Source organism: Cryptomeria japonica, chromosome 7 (genome assembly GCF_030272615.1).
Source record: "Cryptomeria japonica chromosome 7, Sugi_1.0, whole genome shotgun sequence".
NCBI classification, from domain to species: Eukaryota; Viridiplantae; Streptophyta; class Pinopsida; order Cupressales; family Cupressaceae; genus Cryptomeria; species Cryptomeria japonica.
This window is the reverse complement of record NC_081411.1, coordinates 280,022,480-280,048,026: the sequence shown is the minus strand read 5'-3', so window position 1 is coordinate 280,048,026 and position 25,547 is coordinate 280,022,480. Positions and strand designations below refer to the sequence as shown.

General features: G+C 37.6%; 1 protein-coding gene across 1 annotated transcript in view; it reads left to right on the top strand.

Annotated features, from left to right (window-relative positions):
• The window catches only part of LOC131027087 (reticuline oxidase-like), a 44,586-nt gene extending 22,731 nt beyond the window's left edge, over window positions 1-21,855 (top strand). The window contains exons 5-7 of the mRNA XM_057957060.2: window positions 761-820; window positions 20,326-20,474; window positions 20,559-21,855. Of these exons, the coding sequence (XP_057813043.2) occupies window positions 761-820; window positions 20,326-20,474; window positions 20,559-21,855 (1,506 nt within the window). The remainder of the gene's footprint in view (window positions 1-760; window positions 821-20,325; window positions 20,475-20,558) is intronic.
• Window positions 21,856-25,547: the final 3,692 nt, after the last annotated feature.

The window sequence follows — 25,547 nt, the reverse complement described above, 5'->3', positions numbered from 1 at the left end:
TATATTGTGGAACGTCTGGAAACCTGATAAAATATTTTTGTTTAAAGAAAAAAAATCATACGTTGTTCGTCGATTATCTCGACTTTTATTAATACAGAATGGCCCGCAGCTGGAAAACTGGTTTGGAGAAAGAATTCTCCACAAAATCCGTTGATTCTTCCAAATTAATGCATTTACTTTCCATAAACAAGCATTTAATATTTTCGCCTTACGACAAAATAATAATATATGAAATTCTGTAAATAGCTTTGAATGAGTACTTGCAGAAGTCATTTGCTTTGAAAAGTCTTACTCCCACAGCCGCATATGCGTAATTCCATTCATATTATAATCCTGCGTCTCCAAAACTTTCCTAAAAATTGCAGAATACTACACGGAATCGCGATACGCGGTCTTGTATGTTCTGTTCCTTTTCACATTGATAATGGATATCACTATTCCTACTGCGTCAACTATATATGGTTGCGATTTGTAAGTTTGGAGTAAGACGGAGGAGGTTGTTGTGGGAATCATGGCCAAGGTTTTGATATAACAGACATTTGGCTCTCATAGTGCATTATCTACTCAAGGCTTCAATATTGTAAGAATCTTCACTCCTTGGTTTCTTACATACGCTGTGAAAATTGACATTTGTGAGCTATTTAGAATGGTCTGGAAGATTGATATTATAATGTTTGAAGTGATTTTTGAGAGTTTTCTAATCATTTTTGGAAACAACGGAAAGTGCAATTTTTATACTAACAATCGTGTTTCTTGGCAGGGCTTCGTTGAAGGTTCTCAGATTCTGCAGATCGAAAGCAGTACCATTCGAGAAACCAAGGTACACAATGAAGTGCTTTTATATCCCTTCAATCTTCCGTTTTTAATTCTCATACTTTTAAATTTCCTGGGATCTTTCACTTTGCAAAAGACCACTAGCTTTCCTTGGATCTTCCAGTTTGATTGAGAGATGTTCAATTTTTTATTATCCTACAAGACTTCTGTTCCGTCGGTACTCTATCGTAATTTCAATTATCAAAAGCTCAGGAATGTTTCTAAGGGGTCTTTGATTCTTAAATACGGAGAAATTAGTCTCGACTGTTTTTTTAATTAAATTTAAGTTATTATTATATTTAGAACTATTTTATATGCATGGACATATAAATGTACGGTTTCTTAACACCTCATATTAGTCATTATTAAATTTCACCACTATGTTTAGCCTTCAATTTGATGTAAATTTAAATTCTAAAATGATTATGAATGATAAAATATGTAGCATTTACAAATATGTACGTAAAGTAAATGTTACGACATAAAGTTTTACTATAAGAGTCTATATACATTGATGAAGCTTAAATGTTATCATTTTTATTACTCCTTTAGAGGGTACCTTTTATAAAATAAAGAGATAATATGTCATGAAATATTCTATGACGCACTCTAGAAATACAAAAACTTATTGTCCGAGTATTAATATCAAGAATCGTAAGTGGTGATGTTTTATGAGGATGCTTGAACTAACTACATATCGTCTATCATACATATCTTTAATACATTTTATTCCTTAAATTGACATGCATGTAGAATAACTAATGTCCAAAATACAAATATGATAAATAGAAATCAATATGCATATTAAATTTAACATGTAAATGCAAATAAGAATGTAAGAAGAAATAGTATTTATAGAAAAATTTCTTATACAAAATCGGTAGTGCTTCAGCTTTTTGTTGTAAACATCTTAGATGATGGAGTATATAAGGTTGTGGTGTGGCATGCACTATTGATGAGTCTTTGTAGGCATGTGAAACTTAACATGTTAAAGTTAGTACAATTGTTTGTATCCATTGGACATAAGAATTTTGTAGTAAGATAAAATATAATACATGAAGCATAAGTCTAAGATAGGAATACAAGTAATAATTCCAATAAAGAAAGAATCATGTACAAAGAAGATAAATCACATCAAATAATAATCATGGTAAGATTTTGGGTATATCATATTGGAATAAGTTATGTTGAACATTAATAACAAAGCCATGAAATGGCCCATAATGGCTAGGAATATAAATAAAAGATTATTTAATGTCTAGATAAAAATATATTCTCAATGTTGTAGTATGACTGAAAAAATGATGGAAGTAGGTCCAACTGATAATAAAGATTGTGTATGTGGCATAACATGTAATTAAGAGTTTAGGGGGTGATCATAGTGACACTAATGTAATAAACACACCAATACATGGATAACATGTAATTAAGAGTTTAGGGGGTGATCATAGTGACACTAATGTAATAAACACACCAATACATGGATAACATGTAATCACTATAGTGGAGAATATTTGTAGTGTCCTTGATGTAAATCTTGAAACATTGTTAGCTAATGTGAATACACCATGTGATAGGCATGACAAAATATTTTATAATCCCATTATGGAAGATTAGATAAGAACATGGTTAATTAATCCAAAATTAATTCAATATAACATTAATTGGGAGAGTGCATGTCAAGGTAATTGTATCCATGTGCACAAGATAATGTGGTAAGATAATATATAATATTGAAATATCAATTTAATTTACTATTTAAATCATATCATTTTCTTCTTCCAAATTACACTGGTAAAACAATTTCATCCCCTTTTATTTACTCATCTCTTTGAAAATATTTTACAAAATATCTCGAGCAATTATTCTCATACAAAAAAGTCTTATTTTATTGTTGTGAATGATATCATATAAAAAATCCTCCTGTATGCACTAGATCCATATTTGGAACTTGGACTCTTCGAACCCCACATTTCTTCCTAGTAGGGATGTTTCTAGGCAAGGTAGTGATTCTAATTTAAACCTTGCTAGTTTCTCTAATACTTCTTTATCTTTGAGTGGAGAGTATCTAAATCCATCCTTATATCTCTACAGAGGATGGAAAAGGTGTTTCCTAATGTAGAATTTTGCCATTCCATTGCACTAATCTACATCCTCATTCCTTTCTTGAAATAATCCCTTTATCCATAAATCAAGGATCACCTATTTGAAATGATCAATTCCATTATATGAAATACAATAATTCTATTTTATTCTACTAAGATCCAACAAAATTTAATTAAATTTATTTTAATATAAATTAATTTGATCAACTCAAAATATGGCCTTCAATATATACACTTTTTGAGTCACGAATCCTTCGAAGGTTGACAAAAAATTCTTACATCTATGGGAAAATCAACATAATACCCATAAATTGTAGAGTGATAGTAAAAAATTAAATTATAAGCTATGTAATATATGAAAATTAGTTTTAATCAAATTAAATAATAATAAATACAACTATTATGCAATATAGAGTGGGACCTAACCAAGATCAAGGATGATTTATATAAAGATAAGGGGAAACTCAAGATTAAAGCCACAATGAGGAAAGGCATGGATATTACTTGTGCTCCTACAGTCCACCTAAACTCTTTACTATCCCTTCTCATTATTTTGGTTATAATAGTTCTATAAGAACTAGCCAAACCATTTAAATATCTCATGTCAATAGAACTCCTTGGGGTAGGCCATTCCAAGATAGCCTTTATCTACCCTAGGTCCATTTTAAGATCATCTACTGAGACAACAAATCCTAGGTACACTAACTGTTGGCATATGATGAAGCGGTGACAATATATAATGTCATTGATATCAATAGGTGAACCGGCATGAACTAGTATGAAGATTGGAAGCGGTTATGGTCAATCAGGATGGAGTGGACTGGTGTTGGGGTTCACTAAGTGTGACTACCGGTTGGTAGTCTCTGTTCAGCTCTAGGGTTTCCGGTTTGGCTTATGCGGTGCAACCGATGTTATTCTGTGATGAGTTAGTAAAGAGATAAGTATGAGACCGTGGTGCCATGTCACTTATGTGCATGTGAACGATTTCTTTGAGGATCTTGCGCGTGAAGATCGAATGCATTGAATGTCTACCTCAGGAATGTGTGATGTTCTGAGCAGTGTATGAAGTGCGCATGATGGGTTACTGATTTCTAGATGTGGTGAAGATTGAATGATGCAGAATGACTTGAGATCTATTTTAGATCGCTTCATTCTATGTAATGGATCTAATAGTCAAGATTGGACTGCTTGTAAATGTAAACCTAAATTGTTTGGGGTTTAGGGTTTATGCTACTACCCTGATTGTTGTCTATAAGGTCGTTGATGTTTATTATTGTAAGTGTTGGCAAATGATGTGTTTGGTGTCTGCATGTTGAGATACTTGCCAAACCAGAGTGTGGAACCTACAGAGTGTGATTACAGAGGAGAGAAGCTGAAAAGGATCTGCCTTAGCAAGTAGTGTTGTTATCAGATTAGAGCTTTACTTGTTGACTTCTAACCATTTCAATAGAAGGAAAATCCCTTGACCGGGTAGCTTTAACAGGATTGTTGCAAACCCTCTAACCAGGTGACTCAAGTTCATTGAGTTCTTTAAATCCTCTAGTGAGGTAACCTTTCACAGGGTTTCAGCCTTTAACAGGGTTTATAGCCATCCCTTAACTGGGTGATCCCTAATAGGATTGGTTCCTAACATAACCTTATTGAAAAGTCTTTAACCGGACTAGGCTCCTAACAGAGCAGACTTCAAAATATTTCAAAACAAGCTTGTGGGTATTCATCCCCACCATGGTTTTTCCCATTTGGGTTTCCACGTGAAAAATCTGTGTGTTGTGAGTTTTCATGTGATGATTGAGTAGTTATTGATTATTGAATATGCATGAAGTGCTAAGTGATTGTGGTATTATTGAAACAACTTATGCATGAATATACTGGTAAAGTAGATATCAAGATCTGAGATCTACTAAAGTACATTTGGTTAACCAGTTTAAATGTCTAAAGCATTTCTGTATTTAACTTATATACCCATGGTTATGTTCAGTGGTGAAGACAGTCGGTCAGCAATGTTCTAATATGATAAAGTATTGAGAAATTTTTTGTCTGTATTGATTCACCCCCCCCTCTCAATAGCAATTAGGGTATTAGTTGTTCATTATTATTCATCAATTGGTAGCAGAGCAACTCCAGGTCCTCGATGATATAAGCTTAACCACTTGAGGCAAAAGATCTTGCTTTAATGATGAAGAGGGAAGGTCCTAAGTTCAATAGGGATAACTTCAAAATATGGAAGGACAGAATGAAGATTTATATCAAGAGTTTGGGTGTTCAACACTCGAGCTATGTTGAGAATGCCTATGTAATCCCCACTAGCACTCTAACCGATGATCAGAAAAGAGAGATTCAATAAAATGGGCAAGTCATGGAAGCCCTTATTAGCAGCCTATCCGATATTGAGTTAATTGATGTTCAAGATAAGGATACTCCTAAGGATGTATGGGACACACTGGAAACCATTTATGGCGATGATGAGCATGTCAAGTAGGCTAAGGAAGAAAGCCTTAGAGGAAAATTTGAAAACATGAGGATGGTTGAAGGTGAGACCATTCATCACTATGGCATAAGGATCAAGACTATGGTTAAAGATATCAAGAGCACCGGTGGAACAATTGATGATGCCACCATTGTCATTAAAGTTCTAAGATCATTGTTACCGGTCTATGCAATCAGGGTTGCTTCTATTCAAGAGTTAAGGTCTATCAACAAGACAAAGGTATCTCTAGACTCTATCATTGCAAATTTGACTGCATGTGAATTGAATATCTATGATGCTAGTGTTCAAAAGACAGAGTCAACCTTTAGAGCATATGTTTCCTCCACAACAACCAGGAAAGGAAAAGAAGTCAGCACCAGTTATGAATCTAGGCCAAGCAGAGACTTGAATGATGAGGAGATTTTGATGGAGTTTGAATCTCTTCTTGCCAATAGACTTCCAAAAGGCACCGGAAAATATAGAGGTAAGCTTCCTCTAAAATCTTTTAACATATAAGATAGGACATATAGTTGTTAACTGTCCTAACAATGACAATAGGGATAAACTGGAAAGGTTTAGAAAGTATAAAGGAGGAGGTAGGAGAAATTGTCTTGTTGCAGTGGATGAAGGTGTTACCGATGAAGAATCTGAGGATGAAGAGAATGGGGACATAGTGTTTGTAGCTGTAAAGGAAGAGGTGTCTGATCAGAAAGCCCTTGTCTCTCGCATTGACAACTCTAATGAGTGGATCATTGATAGCGGGTGTTCTCACCACATGACTGATGATTGGAGAAAGTTTCTGTCTCTAGAAGAATATGATGGAGGTGTTGTCCGGTTTGGAAATGATGCACCTTGCATGGTGAAAGGAAAAGGATCCATCTCAGTAAATGGAAAGAGCAGTGTGGATGATGTCTACTGGGTGGAAGGCCTTAAATATAACCTTTTGAGTGATGCTCAATTGAACGACAAAGGACTCATTCTAGAGTTCAAAGGTGGAGTCTGTCGAATAATTGGAAAGAGTGGTGAACTTATTGCCACCGGTAAGTAGACCAGAGGAAACCTGTTTCAACTGAATGGCAAGATTAGTCAATGCCTGATGGAAAAATTTGATGACAGTTGGATATGGCATAGGAGACTTTATCATATGAATTTTGATAATATTTTAAAGGCAAGTAAGATTAAGACAATAAGAAGATTGCCTTTGTTGAACAAACCGGAGAATGCTTTATGCAGAGAATGTCAACTTGGGAAGATGTCTTCCTCAACATTCAAAGGTAACTCTTTTTCAGTAGAGAACTTACTTGATCTTATGCACACCGATATTTGTGGTCCAATAAAAACTAGAAGCATTCAGGGAGATCGGTATTTCATGATTCTTACCGATGACTGCTCAAGAATGATGTGGGCCACATTCTTGAAAGACAAGTCTGAGGCATTTGGAAAGTTCAAAGCCTTTAGAGCATTGGTGGAAAAGGAGAGTGGCAGAAGAATAAAATGTCTAAGAATTGATCAAGGAGGTGAATTCACTTCTAATGAATTCAACAAGTACTGTGAAGATAATGGCATCAAGGGGCGGTTGTCTACCCCAAGGACACCATAGCAGAATGACATAGCAGAAAGAAATAACACAACTGTACTTGAAGCGGCCAGAACTATGTTGATCCAAAGAAAGGTTGCTCGCACTTTTTGGAGAGAAGCGGCAAGCACTTTAGTCTATACCATGAACTAGGTACTCATCAAGAAAGGTAAAGACAAAACCCCCTATGAGTACTGGAATGGGAGAACTCCTAATGTGAGTTATTTCAAAGTGTTTGGCAATAAGTGCTATATCAGGAGAGGTAAGCATCTGAGTAAGTTTGATGCTAAATGTGATGAAGGAATATTTCTGGGATATTCCACTAAAAGCAAAGCTCTCAAATGCTACAGCAACAGGACTCAGAAAATTGTTGAGAGTATCAATGTTAGGGTTGATGAATCTCCTGGGGAGCCTGAGGAAACCTGTAGCAAGCAAGTAGAAGATGAACCGAGTGTAGCCTTCTGGGAACCGGTTAAGAAGGAAACAAGTTGTAAACACTAGAGTGTTCCTATACTGGTAGAAGCTGTAGTAGGTGAAGAAGAAGATGAAGTGGAAGAAGAAGAGGAAAAGCAAGCAGAACTAGCCAGGGTTATTCCTAGGTATGTTAAACTACATCATGATCTGAAGCAGATCATAGGAGATAAAGATGTAGGGATATTCACAAGGAGAAAGGTGAAAGAAAAATATTGCATGATTTTAGAATTTGAGCCTAAGACCACTAGAGAGGCACTTACCGATGAAGACTAGATAAAGGCAATGGAAGAGTAGTTGGACCAGATAGAAAAGAATGCAACATGGTCCTTAGTATCAAATGGGTCTTCAGAAATAAGCTGAATGAAGAAGGCACAGTAGTAAAGAACAAGGCAAGACGTGTATGCAAGGGATATGCTTAGGAAGAGGGAGAAGACTATTGAGAAACCTTTGCCCCAGTGGCTAGACTGGAAGGTGTTTGAAAGCTACTTGCATTTGCAGCATTCAAGGGATTCAAAGTATACCAGATGGATGTAAAGTCAGCATTCTTGAATGGAATCCTTGAAGAGGAAGTGTATATTGAGCAACCAGATGGGTTTGCTTTGTCAGAAGATAGTAACATGGTGTGTAGATTACACAAGGCCCTGTATGGATTGAAACAAGCACCAAGGGCATGGTATGAATGGTTACACTCTCATCTTGTGAAGATGGGATTTCAGAGAACAAGTGAGGACAACAACATCTACCTGAAATCTGAAGGTGATCAGATTCTGATCTATGAAGTATTTGTAGATGACATAATCTTCGGAGGAGATGATGAATTGAGCCATGCATTCGCAGAAGAAATGAAGAAAGAGTTTGAGATGTCTCTGATTGGAGAGATAAAGTTCTTTATTGGTCTACAGATTCAACAGATGAAGGAGGGTATCTTCATTACCCAGTCCAAGTATATCAAAGAGGTATTGAAGGCCTTTGGCATCGAGGAGAGAAAAGCGGTTGGAACACTGATGGTGACCGGCTACAAACTGACAAAGGAGGTTGACTCAGTGTTGGTAAATGAGAAGGAGTACCGGTCAATGATCAATAAGATGCACTATGTGGTGTACAGCAGACTGGATATTGCTCATGCAGTGGGCATAGTAGCCCATTTTTTAGAAGAGGCCAAGAGAATCCCACTTGGTAGCGGTAAAGAGGATTCTTAGATATCTGAAAGGGATAGTTGACTATGGATTGTGGAGTCCATATAATGGCGACTTTGGTCTCAAAGTGTTTATCGATGTAGATTGGACAGGTAATGTGGACGACCAGAAAAGCACAACTGGTGGAGCATTCTCCCTTGGAGGAAGACTAGTCTCATGGATGAGCAAAAAGAAGAGTTTTATTTACCAGTCTATAGCTGAAGCGAAGTATGTGGCAGCATTTATGAACTGTACTCAGGCAATCTGGATGAAGCATGTACTGATTGGCTTCAAAGTGCCTATATCTAAACCAGTGAGTATTTTCTGTGATAATACTAGTGCAATCAATATTTCCAAAAATTTGGTATTGCATGCTAGGACAAAGCACATTGAGCTCAAGTATCATTTCTTGAGAGAAAAGATTCAGAATAAAGAGGTTGTATTAGAACATGTTTCTAGTAAGGAGCAGTTAGCAGACATATTCACTAAGCCCTTACCGAAGACTACATTTACCTATTTGAGAGGTGAATTAGGGGTTCTGCCCCTTCATGAAATAAATTAAAAATGTGTGCTCCACATCAATTAGGTACTACAGTGACAAATCTTATAGGATTGGTGTGTTGAAGGATGCTACTCCACAGGGGGGCAGCATAGTGGAGCTTGAAAGCTTGTGCCTCCACTTTGGCATTGTTGTCAAAGGGAGAGAAGATATCTGGAGAAGATATCTGATGTATGGGGGAGAAGATATCTGATGATGAAAACATATGGCAGAGTACACACTAACCAGTTTAGATGATGGTGGTTTTTATCTTTGAACCAGTGTATGACAACTAGTATATGTTATTGAGCATGGTGCAGATACTAAGCAATGATACACCTAGTATTGCCATCAATGCCAAAGGGGGAGATTGTTGGCATATGATGAAGCGTTGATAATGTATGTTGTCATTGATGTCAATAGGTGAACCGACGTGAACTGGTATGAAGATTGGAAGTGGTTATGGTCAACCAGGATGGAGTGGACTAGTGTCGGGGTTCACTAAGTGTGACTACCAGTTGGTAGTCTCTGTTCAGCTCTAGGGTTTCTAGTTTGGCTTATGCGGTGCAACCGAAGAAATTTTGTGATGAGTTAGTTAAGAGATAAGGATGAGATCGTGGTACCATGTCAGTTATGTGCATGTGAATGATTTCTTTGAGCATCTTGCATGTGAAGATCGAATGCATTGAATGTCTACCTCGGGAATGCATGATGTTCTGAGCAGTGTATGAAGTGCGCGTGATGGGTTACTGATTTCCAGATGCAGTGAAGATCGAACGATGCAGAATGAATTGAGATCTATTTTAGATTGCTTCATTCTATGTAATGGATCTAATGGTTAGGATTGGACCGCTTGTAATTGTAAACCTAAATTGTTTCGGGTTTAGGGTTTATGCTACCGACCTGATTGGTATCTATAAGGTCATTGATGTTTGTTATTGTAAGTGTTGGTGAATGATGTGTTTTCTGTCTACATGTTGAGATACTTGCCAAACCAGAGTATGGAACTTGTAGAGTGTGATTGCAGAGGAGAGGAGTTGAAAAGGATCTACCTTAGCAAGTAGTGTTCTTATCAGATCACAGCTTTACCTATGACTTCTAACCATTTCAATAGAAGTAAAATCGCTTGACCGGGTAGCTTTAACAGGCTTGTTGAAAATCCTCTAACCAGGTGACTCAAGTTTATTAAGTTCTTTAAATCTTCTAGCAAGGTAACCTTTAACAGGGTTTATAGCCATCCCTTAACCGGGTGATCCCTAACAGGATCGGTTTGTAACAGAACCTTATTGTAAAGTCTTTAACCAGACTAGGCTCCTAACAGAGCGGACTTCAAAAAAGTTCAAAACAAGCTTGTGGGTATTCATCCCCACCATAGTTTTTCCCATTTGGGTTTCCACATGAAAAATTTGTGTGTTATGGGTTGTGAATTTTCATGTGATGATTCAGCAGTTGTTGATTAAGTTGAATATGCATGTAGTGCTAAGTTATTATGGTATTATTGATACAACTCATGCATGACTATATTGGTAAAGTAGATATCAAGATCTAAGGTCCGCTAAAGTACATTTGGTTAACCGGTTTAGATATCTGAAGCATTTCTGTGTTTAATCGATATACCCATGGTTAAGTTCAATGGTGAAGACAATCGGTTAGTAGTGTTCTAATATGATAAAGTATTAAGAAAGTTTTTGTCTATACTGACTCACCCCCCCCCGTTTAGTACCAGTTAGGGTATTAGTTGTTCATCATTATTCATCACTAACTCCTTCACAAAATTACACTTCTTCAGGTTAATGAATAACTTTTCTTCTATTAATTTCTCAAAGACCCTCCAAATATGCATTATATGCTCCTCTAAAGTTATACTAAAAATCAAAATATCATCCAAGTAAACAATAACAAACTTACCCAAAAACTACTTTAATACCTCGCGTGTGTGTTCGGTACATTGTTTAGCCCAAACGATATAAGTAATAACTCATAGAAGCCCTCCTTTGTTTTGAATGTTGTTTTCCATTCATCTCATTCTCTAATGCAGATTTGGTCAAATCCACTCTTCAGATATATCTTTGTGAATTACTCAGCTAGACTCAAATAATCCATAATGTCATCTATCCTTGCCAAGGAAAATCTATACTTGATAGTGATCTTATTAATAGCTCAAGAATTCGTACACATCTTTTACTCTCCATTTTTCTTTGTTTCTAGTGTTGTAGGTATTGTGCATGGACTCAAACTCTCTCAAATCAACCTTTTTCGCAACAACTCTTGCACTTGTATGCTGAACTCTTCAGTTTTTCCTAGAGTCGTTCTATGGGCTACCTTATTTGGCAAACTGGCTCTAGGAATTATGTCCATTTGATGACTAATATTCATCACCAATTGTAATCCATTTGGTACATTATCAGATAAAATATCATGGACCTCATCCAAAGAATATGTAACTTCCATAGGTATATCTTCTATTTCCTCTTTATCAACTTAGGAATTAAAGTAATACACATATGCTCCTACTTCATGTCATCTAAAAAATTTCTTCCATCAATTAAACATGTTCTTGCATTACTACATACCTTTTCCTCTATTTCCTTCAATGGCTTCAACACGTGTCAAACTCCATCTTTTGTCAAAGAATACATATTTGCATACCCATCATGTACTAACTGATGATCAAATTGACATGGCCTCGCTAACAACATATGACAAAAATCTATAGGCATACTATCACATAATACCTCATCATGATAGTTTCTGATCTATAGAATCTGAAAAAAAGAGGCACAAACAAAAACATGCACATTGCACCAACAAAACACAAATAAATTTCTTACACACAAATCTTTATTCATTTAGAAGAATTCTATTACATTGTGCTTCTATTAGAGATCTTTCTCATTCATTCTAGACTACATCAATCATTACAATAGGCAATTTTTATAGAGCTTGTAGCCTTAGTTCATAAGTATAACTTCTAAAAAATAGAGCAAGCATACAAAAAATGGAGTATGCATATCATGCATCATTCTCCCAACTTATTGAAACTAGAAGATAAACTATAATAACAAATACTATTAATATTTATAAAAAATATATAAAATTAAACTCTAAACTAACTGAATAGTGCATTTAGGTAAGGCTCATGTATCAGTTCGCAACACTCCCCCTTGATGTTGAGACTCACAATTTGATCTCTAAGCTTTGAAAAAAAAAATCTTTTATCCAAACTTTTGCAACTCACTATGCAACTCATTTCTCTCATTCATGAGAGATCACAAAGTGGGTAAGTGCACAAAGATGGTGGTCAGAAAAGTGGACGCACGAAAAAAAAAACATGAAAAACACCAAAATGCACATGAGGTATTTCAAATTTAAAGAACCCCATAAGCATTTAGGCTTGTTTTTCCGAGCCTAACCAAAGCTAAACCGCGTGTGCGGTTTAAAACATACTAACCACGTACGCGGTTTAAAGAATACTAACCGCGTACGCAGTTTAAAGCATACTAACTACGTACGCAGTTTAAAAACTAGAACCACGTACGCGGTTCTGTCTATCAATAAAATGCAATTCACTTACATTCCATTAGGTTTTTCAGTAGGATATATACATAAAATATAATATTTCTCTGTCTTTTATCTTTCTTATACTTTATGTTATATTTTATGTATATATTGTCAGGATGTTTGAGAGTGGTTCCAGATCTCTAAGAGTTATAATGCAGATTCTAGTTTTTTGAGTATTCTTATAAATTTCAAACTTAGTCAAATTTCAGTAATCAACATGCTCATATCAGCATTATGTCTCTCATCTCTTCCCTACATTCCCCCTCTCTCTTCCTTAACCTCTACCTTTTTGTCTCTTAGGCATCTCCCTCTCTCGGGTATCTCTCTGTCTCTTTCTCATCTCCCTCACCCTCTTTCTCTCTTTCATATATCCCTCTCTTTCTCTCCCTCTCTCAAATATCTCTATCTCTCACTCTCTCCCCCTCTCTTAAGTGTCTCTCTCTCTCATTCTCTCCCTCTCTCTCCCCCTCCCTTTCTCTTCCTTTGTCAAGTATTTCTTTCCCTCTAACTCTCTTTCTCTCAAGTCTCTCTCCTTCTCTCTATCACATCTTTGGCTATCAACCTTTATCTATCTATCTCTCTCTCTCTCCTCCTCTATCAACTCTCTCTCTCTCTCTCTCTCTCTCTCTCTCTCTCTCTCTCTCTCTCTCTCAAGTCTCTCTCCCTATCTGCCTCTATCTCTTTATCTCACTCTCCTACTCTCTCTCTCTCTCTCTCTCTCTCTCTCTCTCTCTCTCTCTCTCTCTCTCTCTCTCTCTCTCTCTCTCTCAAGTCTCTCTCCCTATCTGCCTCTATCTCTTTATCTCACTCTCCTCCTCTGTCAAGTGTATCTCTTTCCCACTCTCTCCCTACCTCCCCACCTCCCTTTCTATTTTTCACTTAAGTCTCTCTCTCTCTCCTTCTTTATCTCTGAAGTCTCTCCCTCTCATCCTCGTTCTCTCTATGTCACTCTCTCCTTCTCTCATGTGTCTCTCTCTCATTCTCTCCCTCTCCCCTCTCCCTTTCTCATTACCTCTCTTTCTCACTCTCTCCCTCTCTTCGCACCTCTCTCTCTAGTCTCTTGTAATATCCTTCCACCCCTTCCTCCCTCTCACTCAGACTCTCTCTATCTCTCAGCCTCTCTTTCTCTCTCTCACCTTTCCTCCCATCACCTCTTAGGTCTCTCTTTCTATCCCAATCCCTCTATCCACCTCTTAGATCTCTCTCTACCTCCCCCCCCTCTCTCTCTCTCTCATTTATCTCTTATCTCTCCCTCTCAGTCTCTATCTCACTCTCCTCCTCTCTTAGGTGTATCTCTCTCCCATTTCCTTCCTCTCCTCCCCCTCTCTCCCTCTCTAGGGACAAAAGGTATTCTTAGGGGTCATATGGTATCCTACGGATCCATGCATGTGTCCTAAGGGATCATAGGACACCATATGACTCCTTAGGACACCATATGACCCATAACAACACATAAGAGGCCATATGGAGTCCTAAGGGGTCATAAGACACCATATGACCCCTTAGCACACCATACAACCCATAATGACACTAAATGGTATCCTAAGGGGTCATAAAACACTATATGACCTTTTAGGACACCATACGACCGATAACGACACCATGTGGAGTCCTAAGGGGTTGTAGGAGACCATATGACCCCTTAGGACACCACATGACAACTAATGATGTCATATGGTGTCCTAAGTGGTCATAAGGTGTCCTAGGGGTCATATGACACCATAAGATACATAACGATATCATATGGTGTCCAATGGGTCATTATACACCATATGACCGTTAAAACACAATACGGCCCCTAACAACATATAAGGGGTCATAAGACACTATATGATCCCTTAGAATACCATAGGACCTATAATGATGCCAAATAGTGTCCTAAGGGGTCATAGAACACCATATGACCCTTTTGGGCACCATATGGTGGTGTTATGGGTTGTATGGTATCCTAAGGGGTCATACGGCATCCTATGACCCCTTAGGACACCATATGATGTCGTTATGGGTCGTATGGTGTCTTGAGGGGTCATATGGTGTCCTAAGGGGTCATAGGACACCATATGACCTCTTAGGAGATAATATGACCTCTAATGACACCTAAGGGATCATATGGTGTCATAGGAGGTCATAGAATACCATATGACCCTTTAGGACACCATACAAGCCATAATGACACCATATGGAGTCCTAAGGGATCCTATGGTGTCCTAAGGGGTCATAGAACACCATATGACCCGTTAGGACACCATATGACCCATAACGACAAGTAAGAGGTCATATGGAGTCCTAAGGGGTCATAAGACACCATATGACCCCTTAGCACACCATACAACCCATAATGACACCAAATGGTGTTCTAAGGGGTCATAAAACACTATATGACCTCTTAGGACACCATATGACCCATAATGACACCATATGGAGTCATAAGGGCCCAAATAGTGTCCTAAGGGGTCGTAGGAGACCATATGACCCCTTAGGACACCATATGACCCCTAATGACACCACATGGTGTTCTAAGTGGTCATAAGGTGTCCTAGGGGTCATACGACAACATAAGACACATAAAGATACCATATGGTGTCCTAATGGGTCATAGGACACCATATGACTCTTAGAACACAATACGACCCCTAACAACATCTAAGGGGTCATATGGTATCCTAAGGGGTCATAGGACACTATATGATCCCTTAGCACACCATAGGACTTACAATGACATCAAATAGTGTCCTAAGGGGTCATAAAACACCAAATGACCCTTTAGGACACCATATGGTGTTGTTATGGGTTGTATGGTGTCCTGAGGAGTCATATGACATCCTATGACCCCTTAGGACACCATATGGTGTCATTATGGGTCGTATGGTGTGTTAAGGGGTCATATAGTGTCCTAAGGGGCCATAGGACACCATATGAGCTCTTAGGAAACAATATGACCTCTAATGACATGTAAGGGATCATATGGTATCCTAAGGGGTCATAGTATACCATATAACCCTTTAGGACACCATATGACCCATAACGACACCTAAGGGGTCATAATACACCATATGACCTCTTAGTACACCATACGACCCATAAATATTATCCAACCAATACATCCACACGATCCAAAGAAACCAATATGTTCATTTTCTTCAAACGTTCTACTTTATATCCTATCTTCTTTAAAAAAAAAAAAAAAACCAACCACCTTGTCAATCTTCTTATCACCTTATATATATGCAAACAAAAAGAAGATATCTTGGAGAGAGAGAGAGAGAGAGAGAGGCACCTTGTACGTTGTTGAGAGGGGGAGAGAGGGAGACAATACACATACATACACACATATGTGTGTATATATATTTAATATATTATATATTATTATATACATATATATATATATATATAAAAATATTTTTTAATTTTTATATTATATATAAATTATATATTATATGTATATACACATATTATATATATATATATATATACAATAGCATATTATACGCACTCCCAAAATTTAAACAAACTTAGCCCGTACGCGCTTTTTATATCACAAATAGCGCGTACGCGCTTTTTATAGTACAAATAGCGCGTACGTTCTTTTTATAGTACAAATAGCGCGTACACACTTTTTATAGTACAAATAGTGCGTACGTGCTTTTTATAGTACAAATAGCACGTACGCGCTTTTTATAGTTAAGATAGAACGTACGCGCTTTTTACACCATAGGTACCTCGTACGCACTTTTTATACCATAGGTACCCCGTATGCGCTTTTGTCTGTTCAGGCTTGGAAATACGCCTGGATGACAAAGCTACAGTTTGGAAGTTTGATTTCCCTCCATTTCCCTCCTTTTTGGCATGTTTTATTTTATCAACTTGGTTTCTCGACTTTGTCATCATCGGGTTTACACATCATCAAGTGGGTATTTCTAAAATTTCCACCATATTTTCACCCATCTTCTGAGCTTTCTAACCATATAATTTTTTTAAAATTTGAACAACAATAACATATTATTATTTAATTTCTTTCACCAGTGTCTCCATAGTTCTCACAAACATACGTGCACCATTTTTTTAATAACTTTTGATATAATTATCCAAATTTTAAAAAAATTATAGATTATTGTAGTGAACTTGATTCTTTACAATTTTAAAAAAAAATTTGCATTTTCAATTTTTTTAGTGCAACTTATGCTTCGCGCACGAACAAGCACCTAATTTTCAGGATGTGCTCGATCGGAAAAATCATAAAAAAAAATACTCAACAAAAAATTACAAACAAATACACATCTTCAAGTGCTCACTCTTAACTATCTTTCTGCCAAAGGGTTTTTCAAAATACTAAATCTAAATATGACTTTTTTGATGCGCATGTTAGACACTATGTTATGTTTTTCTGAAAACATCAGGGTCTTTTTTTCGTGTGCGAAGGATTTGACCCCCTTAATCTTATCCAATTTTGAAAAAGTTTAGTAGTTTGGAAACTATATTCAGAGTACTACAATATTTGTTCTTTGATTATCTTCATATCTTGAGTGGATGACATTCAAATTTTTCCTCCAAGTTCAGGTTCACCCGATTTCAGAAAAAAAGCGTCCACTTATACCCCCCTTTTTGACCACCATCTTTGTGCACTTTCCTAAGTCTTCCTTTCCTTTATCTATCATAGAGAAGACTCGTGACACTTCAATGTGCCATTCATAGCAAGTAGTCATTACCTACTTGACTCAAACATCTAAACTGTGTCTGATTACTTCTATTGTTCGCATGCAAACATTTAGGCTTATACAACCTTGTAAACAAATTCATGAACTTTTACAAATAGGATACATCAATCCAACTATAATCAATCTGCATACAACCTTTTTGAGATTGTCCATTCATCTCTCTGTTCCAACATGAATTTTCACAATGATTTTTCAACCCACAAATTGAACAAGGGTGAAGATCCCAACAATTCTCTTCTTTATGTCCTTTGTGACAATGCAAACACTAAATTCTTTCAATTGATTTTCTTAAACTTGTAATACTAGCAACATCCAAACCATCTTTCTTACTGTATCCAAAGCCTTCATTATTCTTTAAATTGAGATGCACGTAGAGTAATTAATATCCAATATATAAATATGATGAATAGAAATCAATATGCATATTAAATTTAACATGTAAATGCAAATAAGAATGTAAATGCAAATAAGAAAGTAAAAAATGTACTTTTGATTTTTTCACATCTATAGATAGTAATCTTCCTGTTAAACAATTTCAAATGTGACAATATATGCCTAATAAAAAAATTTAAATGCCATAGTATTTTGTAGTTAGTGGGTGATCATTGCATTATTGAACATTTATAATAAAAGTGTTCATGAACATGTTTCGTTATGTAGATCAAAGAAGAACCAAAAAAATGGTTAGGGATATTAACTTTGATCTATTCTATTTACTTACAAGTTGTTTTATTTAACTTTGGAACTATTTTACTCTTTGCATGCATGAACACATAAATTTTATGTCTTGTTTAATTTGGAAATACCATATTTTTTTAATTTTATATTGATATTTTGACAGATGTATGATTGCCAAATTTCAAATAATAGGTAAGATTTTTTGTGAACACACTCGTGCCATTATGCACCACTGTTTTCTTCCATTGTAGAGTGTCTCAAAACCTTAACTATCATGTATTAATCTATTATTTTTTAAATATAATATAAAAGAGAGTGGTCCAACTATGGAAACTTGGTTCATTTTATCCAAAAATGCCTTACACTAATACTATCAAGCATACAACCTTGAAACATTTCATCGTAGCACCCCATAGATTTTGTGATGTCATCCTTTCCCCATTTCAACTTCTCAAGTGTCACCAAGGTCCACTATAAATGCCAACTTATATTGTCTGATTGATAGCACAACACCATAGAAATATCATTCTAACAAGGTTTATAGATTGCATGACAATGTTATCTATCTTTGTATGCATTGAATCAATGAGCTTTCTCTTTTTTCTCTTGAGGAAAAACTTGATACCTTTTGAGTTGGCAACTTCAACAAACAGCACAACCTTTTGATCTTCAATTACAATTTATAGTTTGTGTGGAGCATTGATCACTTTCGACAACTTCAACAAATAGCACAACCTTTTGATCTTCAATTACAATTTATAGTTTGTGTGGAGCATTGATCTCAAAAGTGATCAATGATGAGAAAATAAACATTAGACACAGTCAATAAAAATCAAGGTCATGAAAACTTGAAAAGAATATAATAGGAGGAGTTGGAGTAAAAGCAAAGGGAGACGATCATGTCTCGAAAGAGTGAACAAAGAGTAAATACCTATTTTAAATTAGTTTAATATTGTTTGAGATGGAAGAAAATGTTTGGAATAGCAATCATATTTCACTATCTATCGATGACCAATTGAATATTGTTGTCATGTGCGCACTGCTTAACTCAGGTATTGTCAGTCCAAAAGGGATTAATAACGAAAGAGGAACCAGGCTTCATTTATTAGTCCCAAAGGCATGATGAATGCATAGCGGAATCTGTGAAAGTTTGAAAGCGTGTCCGATGTCTATGCAGCATATAAAAAACAGCATCAACCGTGTTTATTAATTAATAAACACGCTTATAAACAGGGTCAAGGTGTATGTAGCCTTTAACCATGTTCATAAACAGGGTCAAGATGTATTTCATATGGTGCATAGACACCGCGGGGACACATACCACTCATTCGTATATTTTTTTATATTTTATTTATAACGTGCGTTCAGCGTGGATTGGGTGTCTGCTCTTTTAATATTCATAGTATTGAATTGATGAGGAGCAATATTAAATGAAATTGCAGTTGAGATTGATAAATGAAATCACAGTGGTTAACATCATATTTTGTTGTAAAATATTTGATTCTGAAAGATCAAAGTTAATAAGTCCTTCATTTGTATGTGCTGCTACAGTAGTGGATTTCAAGAATGTGCTATTTACAAGAGGGACGCACCCACCAATTCATTCGTATAAAGAAAGCGTAGTCTGAATATTGGAATTCTTCATCCTGTGAAGATCAATATTGCAAGATTCAGCTCCCACAGTTCTCCAAGGAGTTATATACGGTATGAATCCAGTTAGATGCATATTTGCCAATTTTGTTTATTTACGCTGTATCACTAATCTTGCTAGGTTTTAGAAGCCATTGCTCTCTATCTATTACAATAATCCGTGTCGTTTTATAAATCCAATTCATTTTTTAAGAATTATTGACTTTCAGATGAGCAATTCTAGAGCTTAGATCCACGCTCGCTCGCTCTCTCTGTTAATTTCCAAATTATTATGAACGTTGGAAATTTGATGTCTCTTATAGAAGCTTGTAAAAGTTTAATGTGTTATTGTTGAAACGAATGTGTGGAACAAAAACTGTCTCATTTTCATTTAACTTGTTTAAAATATATAGTTCCAGATTTTCTGTCAAAAATATTCTGAGTGATTTTTTTGTTAAAGATTTTGAAATGCTGTTTCATCTTATGGAAGATGGAAGAACCCTTTCCCAGTAGACTTCAAATGAAGAATTAGATATTTTGTTGACGTGGAATTCATACTAACCTTGTTAAGGTGGCTTAACAGACTTAATACAGTATCCCGACTACGTTTCTACACTCGATTTTTCTGCGCAGAATCTTCGATATAGAGAACCCGGAATACGAATGCCTGCCTTTATCCTTATTCCCGAGGACGAAGGGCAGCTGCAAAATATTGTGTCTCTACTCTTAAATTACAGTCTGAGGTAAATGTTTTGTAAAGAAGCAAAAGATTTAATTATTATGTTTTTTTATGAAACTATTAAAAAGAGTGGATCCGTACTGTGTAGGATTCGTGTTCGATGTGGAGGACACAGCTACGAGGGGCTTTCCTACACTGCCGACGCTCCTTTCGCTCTTATCGATCTTCAAAAGCTGAACAAAGTCAGTGTGGACAAGAAATCAGAGACGGCCTGGGTAGAAGGAGGCGCCACGTTAGGTGAAGTTTATTCTGCTATTGCTGAAAGTTCGTCTGAGCTCGCGTTTCCTGCAGGAATTTGCCACACGGTGGGCTCCGGTGGTCATTTCGCCGGCGGGGGGCTGGGCTTTCTATCGAGAAAGTACGGCCTTTCAGCTGACAATGTGTTGGACGCCCGCCTGATAAATGGGTCAGGGGAGATGGTGGATAGAAGCAAAATGGACAAAGATGTGTTTTGGGCTCTCAGAGGAGGCGGCGGTGGCAGCTGGGGAGCTGTTTGTGCCTGGAAAATCCGGTTGGTTAGGGTGCCTCCAATTTTAACAGCCTTCAAAGTGTTTAAACATGGTACTGATATTGTCACGGAGACCGTGAACAGATGGCAATATGTTGCTCCCGAAATGGAGGACGTCATCTTCATGCAAGTAAAGGTCGACTTCAACGAGAGAAAAGTAATCAGAGCCTTGTTCGAAGGAACATACCTTGGGCCTAAGACCGAGCTGCTGAATAAAATTGCTCAGAGCTTCCCAGAGCTTCAAATGGCGGCGGCGGATTGTAAAGAAATGAGTTGGATAGAGTCAATTGCCTACTTTGATTACAACATCCCAGTCAGCGAATTGACTAACAGGTATTATTACAAGAAGCTCTACTTCAAAGTCAAATCAGATTTTGCTAAGACACCTCTTCCAGAATCTGCACTCAGAGGACTCTGGAGCAGGATGAAAGGAGGCTTCCCGTCTGTGTATACAGTTTTCGCTCCCTTGGGAGGTAAGATAGGCAGGATACCCTCCTCCGCGACGCCGTTTCCTCAGCGGGCAGGGACATTGTTCTACATGCACTACAACGTGTTCTGGACTGAGAGTGGTGAAGATGATTACTTCCTTAACTGGATGAGGGATCTTTACGAGTACATGGAACGTCATGTCTCCCATTCTCCGAGGGCTGCATACGTCAACTTTCTCGACCTTGATCTGGGCACTGGCCACGCTTCTGTTGAAGAGGCCAGAGTTTGGGGTGAAAAGTATTTTGGTGCTGCAAATTTCGCTAGGCTTGTTCACGCTAAAGCGCAGGTGGATCCCGCAAACAACTTCAATAATCCTCAGAGCATTCCTCCGGGAGTGATAAATTATAATTACGATGTAAAGTCTATGCAATGCGTCTATCTCTCTTGAGATAATAAGGAACTCTGCTGAAGTATTATGTTTCTAGGATCATTGTAATAAGGGGGAATATTGGCACAATTGTGGAATGTTAGCGTTAATTAGTATTACATTGGATTGGTTGTGTGGCTGGTTGGTAATTCTCTAACTATCAACTGTTTGTGTAGCTACCATGCATTATATAAAATGTTCTCCTCTATGTTGAATAAATCATTCATCAAGCATTCGTCATGGACAAGTAAGGCATGAAGGATGAGAAAGATGTGAAAATTCTATTGCAGTTACTGATTATTAACCTCCTATCTTTAATAGATTATTTGATCAACAAATATTGGAAAATAACACAACTACAACTTCACAAATAAAAATAGGTGGAAAGAAATATGTAACACAATAACACGATATTTCCAGACAATTGTCCCTGGAAAAACCCCGAAGGGAAAACCAGTACTGCAGATGAGAAATATATTAATTCCTTGCCTCTCACTGGCAGAACTCCGACAATCTCCCAATTTCTCCCATTGATATTCCTGCACTGCTATCCCCAACGCTATCACTGTGCCCCTTGCTAACACTGCAAGACTATTTGCTAACTCTGCAAATAATTCACAAACTTCATATTTTCCAAATGACCCATGACCCCTTTTTATACTACTCTCCAATGGCCGAGATTAATTCAAACCAACGGTTGAGATTAAGACAACTCAATAACCAATAACTAATTTTGGCTATGAGGTGTCACCTAAAAAGGGCCACTATTAAATAACAATTGTTATTATCCTAACCATAGGATCTAACAAAAACAACCATTTTCTAATTTCTGGGTCAGGACGAATAGCTGTCCAAACTACCCATATCTAATGCTTCTATTTCTGGGTCAGGACAAACAGCTGTCCAAGCTACCCATAATTAACACTCCCTCTTAGCAAGGAAGCTGTTCTGCATGACACCCAACTTCTCTCTGAATAAAATGAATTTCACCTTCCCCAATGCCTTTGTCAGAATGTCTGCTACCTGCTGATCTGTAGGTATAAACTGTAGCTGAACAACTCCACGTTGTACACAATCTCTGATGAAGTGACACTTGATGTCTATATGTTTCGACCTATCACGAAACACGGGATTCTCAGTCAACTTAATGCAACTCTGATTGTCGCAGTGTATCACTGTAGTCTCCACCTTCTAACCAAACAAGGCTACTAGCAACTTCCGAAGCCATATAGCTTCACATGTCGCCATGCTAGCTACTAAGTATTCCGACTCTGTAGAACTCAAAGCCACAGACTTCTGCTTCCTACTGAACCAAGAGACAAGTCCTGATCCTAAACTGAAACAACACCCTGAAGTGCTCTTCTTGTCTGTTGTACTGCCTGCCCAATCTGTGTCAGTATAGCCCATCAACTTGATTCCTTCACCTCGAGCATATCTAATCCCATACTTGATTGTACCTCGCAAATAACGCAGCACATGCTTTGCTGCCATCCAATGTACTCCCTTTGTCTCAACCATGAATTGACTAAGAGAGTTAACTACAAATTCTATATCTGGCCTGGTATTGACCAAATACATGAGAGAATCAATCAACTGCCTGTATAAAGTGGGATCTACATCCTTCTCTCTAGATGTGTCTACCTTCCTCCAATTTGTGATCATAGGTGTAGACATGGCTTTGCAATCTTCCATCTTGAACCTCTTCAAGATTTCGATGCAATATTTCCCTTGCCCAAGGAAAATATCTCCATATGTCTGCCATACCTCCATGCCTAGAAAGTAGTGCATAAGTCCCAAATCTTTCATCTCGAACTCCGTTGCAAGGTCCCTCTTGCACTCCTCTATGAGCCCTAGTGAACCGGTTAGAAATAAGTCATCCACATACAGGATAAGAATAAGAATCTCACCCCCAACCACCAAGTAGTAGAGGTTAGCATCTGCCTCACTCTTCACAAAGCCCATTTCCTACAAGTAACTATCAATGCGCTCATACCATGCTCTGGGAGCCTACTTGAGTCCGTACAAAGCTTTCTTTAATCTACACACATGGGTCTCTTTACTGTGTGCTACAAAGCCCTCTGGTTGTTCTATGTATACCTCCTCTTTCAACTCACCATTGAGGAACGATGTCTTGACATCCATCTGATGGATCTGCCATCCCATTTGTGCTGAAATTGAGATTACAGCTTGTATAGAAGTATACCTGGCAACTGGAGGAAATGTCTCCTCATAGTCTATTCCCTCCTTTTGAGAGAACCCTTTTGCCACAAACCTTGTCTTGTATTTCTTGATGCTACCATCTGCACCATGCTTGATCTTATAGATCCAACGTGATCCAAGCACAACCCTATTTGTTGGTCTAGGAACTACTTCCCACACATCGTTCTGCATTATTGAGGTATACTCCTCAACCATTGCATCTTGCCACACCTGATGTTGTGCAGCCTCCTGATAGCTAGAAGGTTCACTATCTACCAACTAACCAACTAATGCTACATAGTCATCATACTTGGCTGGTTGTTTCCGTTGCCTACTACTCCTCCTAGAAGTACCCACTAACTCCTAAGTATTCTTTTGTGTCGGCTGAACCTCATGATTCCTACTGCAAACTGTAGAGGATGAAACATCAACCTCCATGTCTTCTTGATGCATCTCCTACTGCACCAGTTGCTCCGTACTCTGCGAACTCTCACTACCTGAGTCTATGCTTGTACTAGTAACTGTACTTGAGCTTTGCTACCCTTGACTCGATTGAGCTATCCTTGGAGCTTCTGTCAGTTGCTCACTCTGATCACCTGCTGGCAAATCTTTGGACCTTCTAAATTCCTTGTCCTACATGAACTTGACATCATGCCTGACTATAATCCTCTTGGTCCCTAGAATAAATATCCGATATGCCTTTGAGGTTTCACTGTACCCCACAAAGTACCCCTTTTCTGCAGTCTAATCTAACTTGGCATGTGTATCCTTAGGAATGTGGCAATATGCCAAACTCCCAAAAATCTTGAAGTGACTGACATCTGGCTTCTTCCCAGTGAATGCTTCCTCTGGTGTCATCTTCTCCAGTACCTTATGTGGAACTCTATTTTGTATGTATACTGTTGTACTGCATGCCTCTGCCCACAGATAACGAGGCATATCCTGGTCATCCAACATAGCTCTTGCAGCCTCCGATATAGACCGATTCTTCCTCTCAGCAACTCCATTCTATTGCGGATTGTAAAGAACAGTCCACTCTCTCTTGATCCCTTCCTTGGTGCAGAACTCCTGGAACTCATTTCCTTTGTACTCGCCTCCATTGTCTGACCGAAGAACCTTTATCTTCTTTCCTGTCGAATTCTCCACAAGAGCTTTGACCTCTTGGAAGCGACTGAAAACCTCATCCTTGGTCTTCAAGAAGTATATCCAGGTCTTCTTGGAGAAATCATCAATAAAAGTAACAAAGTACTCATACCCTCTGAGAGACTTCGTCGACATAGGTCCACATACATCTGAATGTACTAGATCAAGAACACCCTCAGATCTTGTGTCACTTCTTGGAAAAGATGCTTTCACAAACTTCCCCAACACAAATCCCTTACATATATCATCATGCTCTGTGCTCACCTCTGGAACACTTGTCACAGTCTCACGAAGCAATTTAAGTGCCCCATGATGTATATGGCCCATTCTCATATGCCATAGCTCTCTAAGATCTCTAGGATTACTGCTAC